The sequence below is a fragment of the Metarhizium robertsii genome, assembly GCF_000187425.2.
Source record: "Metarhizium robertsii ARSEF 23 chromosome Unknown MAA_Scf_17, whole genome shotgun sequence".
In the NCBI taxonomy this organism is placed as follows: Eukaryota; Fungi; Ascomycota; class Sordariomycetes; order Hypocreales; family Clavicipitaceae; genus Metarhizium; species Metarhizium robertsii.
Genome location: NW_011942157.1, coordinates 8,345 through 11,257, shown reverse-complemented (window position 1 = coordinate 11,257; position 2,913 = coordinate 8,345). Strand labels below are relative to the sequence as shown.

Here is a 2,913-nt window from a genome sequence, read left to right as displayed (position 1 = left end):
TGTACAATTTTGCCCATGTATGAGCTCAAACAACGACCTCACTGAGTGGAAGCCACCGTTGGAATCATGGGAGGACAAAATCCAATCCATCGATACCATAGAAAAGGTAGCCGATGGGAGACTGGTGTCGTATGTTACTTGGGTTAACGGAAAAAAGACGAAGCAGGATATTTACGTGTTATTTAATAACTGCCCACAAAAGGTAAGACCATTCTGTGGAAGCGAGGGGAACGCCGGCTGACCGCGAGAACAGACATTCCAGTACCTCGTGGGGCACATAGTAGTTAGGCCGGAAACCAATACTCAAGACGAAGCGGCGGCCTTATTCTAGAACCATCTGTGGAGGCGTACTGGGAATGTATAAGGCGCTGTTATCAAGTTATGGCGTATGTATAACTATTTCCTTTTCCTTTCCTTCTTCATCTTGATAGTAAGCAGCTTAGAGAATAGTTAGTTGAATCAACTCGCTAGAGGCCATTCACAGGGTTGACCAATACGTCCACTTTGGCAATGTCGCTACATCTCGCGTTGAAGGCATTCACGGTATTATAAAAGATTGTATTGGGACTTCGCAACTGGACCTTTTTGAGGTATGGCGTCAAATCAAGAACGCTATACTAAACCAGCTACTAGAGCTTACGCATTGTTAGTAACACCAAAAGACTCAGATATCTATTGAGATTTCCGGAAACCTCTATAGCATCGTGCGAGTTTGGGTTTCATTAGAGGTGTTGACTTGGTGTGAGTCATGTACCAAGACATGATGAGTCACTGCCTAGTGGCACTGGCCGTGCCACTAGGTCTTATATGTATGAGAGCTGTCAGCCATAATGTAATAGAAGTAAGTTCAATCACAACAAGGGGCTATACATACGAAAGGTTGAAGAACAGCGAAAATTAATAGATGCTGAAAACCCACCCCTCTCACGACCTTGTACAAGGAGATTTACAGCATCAAATGGGCTATCTTGTGTCCACCTGCCGGATAAAACTGCCTCTGTTCATTGAAACACGCAAGCGTTCTGTCAACAGAGTAGCAAATGGCAACAGTAGTTATATACGCCGGCCTTCAGGCAGCAGTATTCCGAAGGTATTAAATATCTTGAGTTTCTAGGGTTTAGGAGGGGGAACAATAACAAGAATAATGTTTTTGTGAAGAAGCTTAGTTAACAATGAGTCTCATAACATGACATAACATGAAATCATCGAGTTAACGCAGCCATTGATGCTAAGCTTCCTCTGGCCTCAGATGAGTTTCATACCCATTGGCAATATAAGAGAGAGGGTCAACCTATTCACCTTATCGAACCTCAACGGCTTGAGAGATATCGAAAGGAGGGCTCCCGGGTACCTATATCAAGCACACAGCGGGAGAAATGGGCTTTCGAAGCCATGGAACAACGCTGGAAAATGCCGTCAAAGAGTACAGCATGTGGTGTTATTGGACATACTAGGGTCTCAAAACTATGCCATCAACGATATGAATACCTTGAAGCTGAATCCTTAAATGTTGAGCCCGAAAGGGATTTCTCACCCACCGATGAGACATTGTTAGAATTGCAGCTACTACAAGCAACTGTAAGGGAACGGCCCCGCCTTAGGGCTTAGATACCTCGACTCAGAGCTTCTGCCGGGAGCTCTTACTCTTCTTGTGAACAATCGCTTTATCCAAGTCGCACTCGACCTTGCTCGTGCCCTTGTATCGTCACAAAGTACCGTCACAGCAACAACACGGCCCTCACGTCTCTTCTGCATGGATGCCAGGATCAACGCTCGCCTCTACAAGAAGTCTGGGTTCCACAAACAAGGCCACTCTGGCAGGCGGGAGCGAGATTCAACATGAAGCCGGCCGTCCAAGACTGGCAGTAATCTTGTTGGCTGTTGGCTCAATTGACAAATTAACAATTGAATAAGGATAGAGCGAAGTTATGGGAAATCATATCGGCAAAACCGTCCCAAAATCCTCACCCCTGGTGGAGAACCCTAATACTTCTGGGCTACATCTCGTCGTGAGACAACCATGACCAGCCTCCATTTAAAAGTGGAGGAGCAGCGCCTTATATGATGCCGCAATAACATCTCTTGGCATTCCTTCCTTGTTCATTGGCTGCTTTTAGAGTTTCGAGTCATTCACCTCGTACAAGTCGAAGTGCAAAGAAATATATTAACCAACACACTTTTACTTCTACGCTCACAGCGACAACTATGCCTGCTCAGTGTTGGTTAACGCACACATCTTGCAGCATTTGATGGGCACAAGGTATCGCATTTTCGCCATCATATCTGATGGTGTTTCACGAACGATGCAAGACGCCCTGGCTGCGAAAAATATAAGCCTGATCAAGGAAACGCCTCTGCCACTTCACGCAAACAGCATCCCATACTACGAGGGATGTCTCTTAAAACTAGCGGCCTTTAGATTGCACGTATACGATTCTTCGATTCAGAGACTCCTGGTACTTGACGCCGACCAACTAATACTTCGAAACCTGGACATGATTTTCGACACTCAAATGACGGATTTTATGGCTCCAACCGCTTATTGGATAAGCAATGATACCATTACTAGCACTTGTATGTTGATCCAGCCGGGCAAACCGATGTGGGATAGGGTCAAGGCTGCCGCGAAAAGTATAAAGTCTGACAAGTACGACATGGACCTTATCAACGACCTATTTGCCGAGCGGGGAGATCGATTGAGCGAGAGATATGTGACCCTCAATAGTCACTGGGAAGATTGGAACATTCCCCTGTGGATGGGTTCTAGGTCGTCTAATGGCACTGCGACAGACCAACAACTACGGGCTTTGTATGACCAAGCGGCTATCATTCACTTCACTGCTGCTGGCAAGCCATGGATGCACGACACTCAGGCGCTGCGGGAGCACTGGCATACATGGGCAAAATTGTACA

The 2,913-nt window shown here is 46.1% G+C and overlaps 1 protein-coding gene across 1 annotated transcript in view; it reads left to right on the top strand.

The window, feature by feature from the left end:
* Positions 1–2,303: 2,303 nt before the first annotated feature.
* Positions 2,304–2,913, top strand: part of MAA_10052 (uncharacterized protein) — a gene marked incomplete at both ends in the record, with an annotated part of 1,552 nt that continues 942 nt past the window's right edge. Inside the window, one exon of the mRNA XM_007828050.1 lies at positions 2,304–2,908. Coding sequence (XP_007826241.1) covers positions 2,304–2,908 — 605 coding nt within the window. The remainder of the gene's footprint in view (positions 2,909–2,913) is intronic.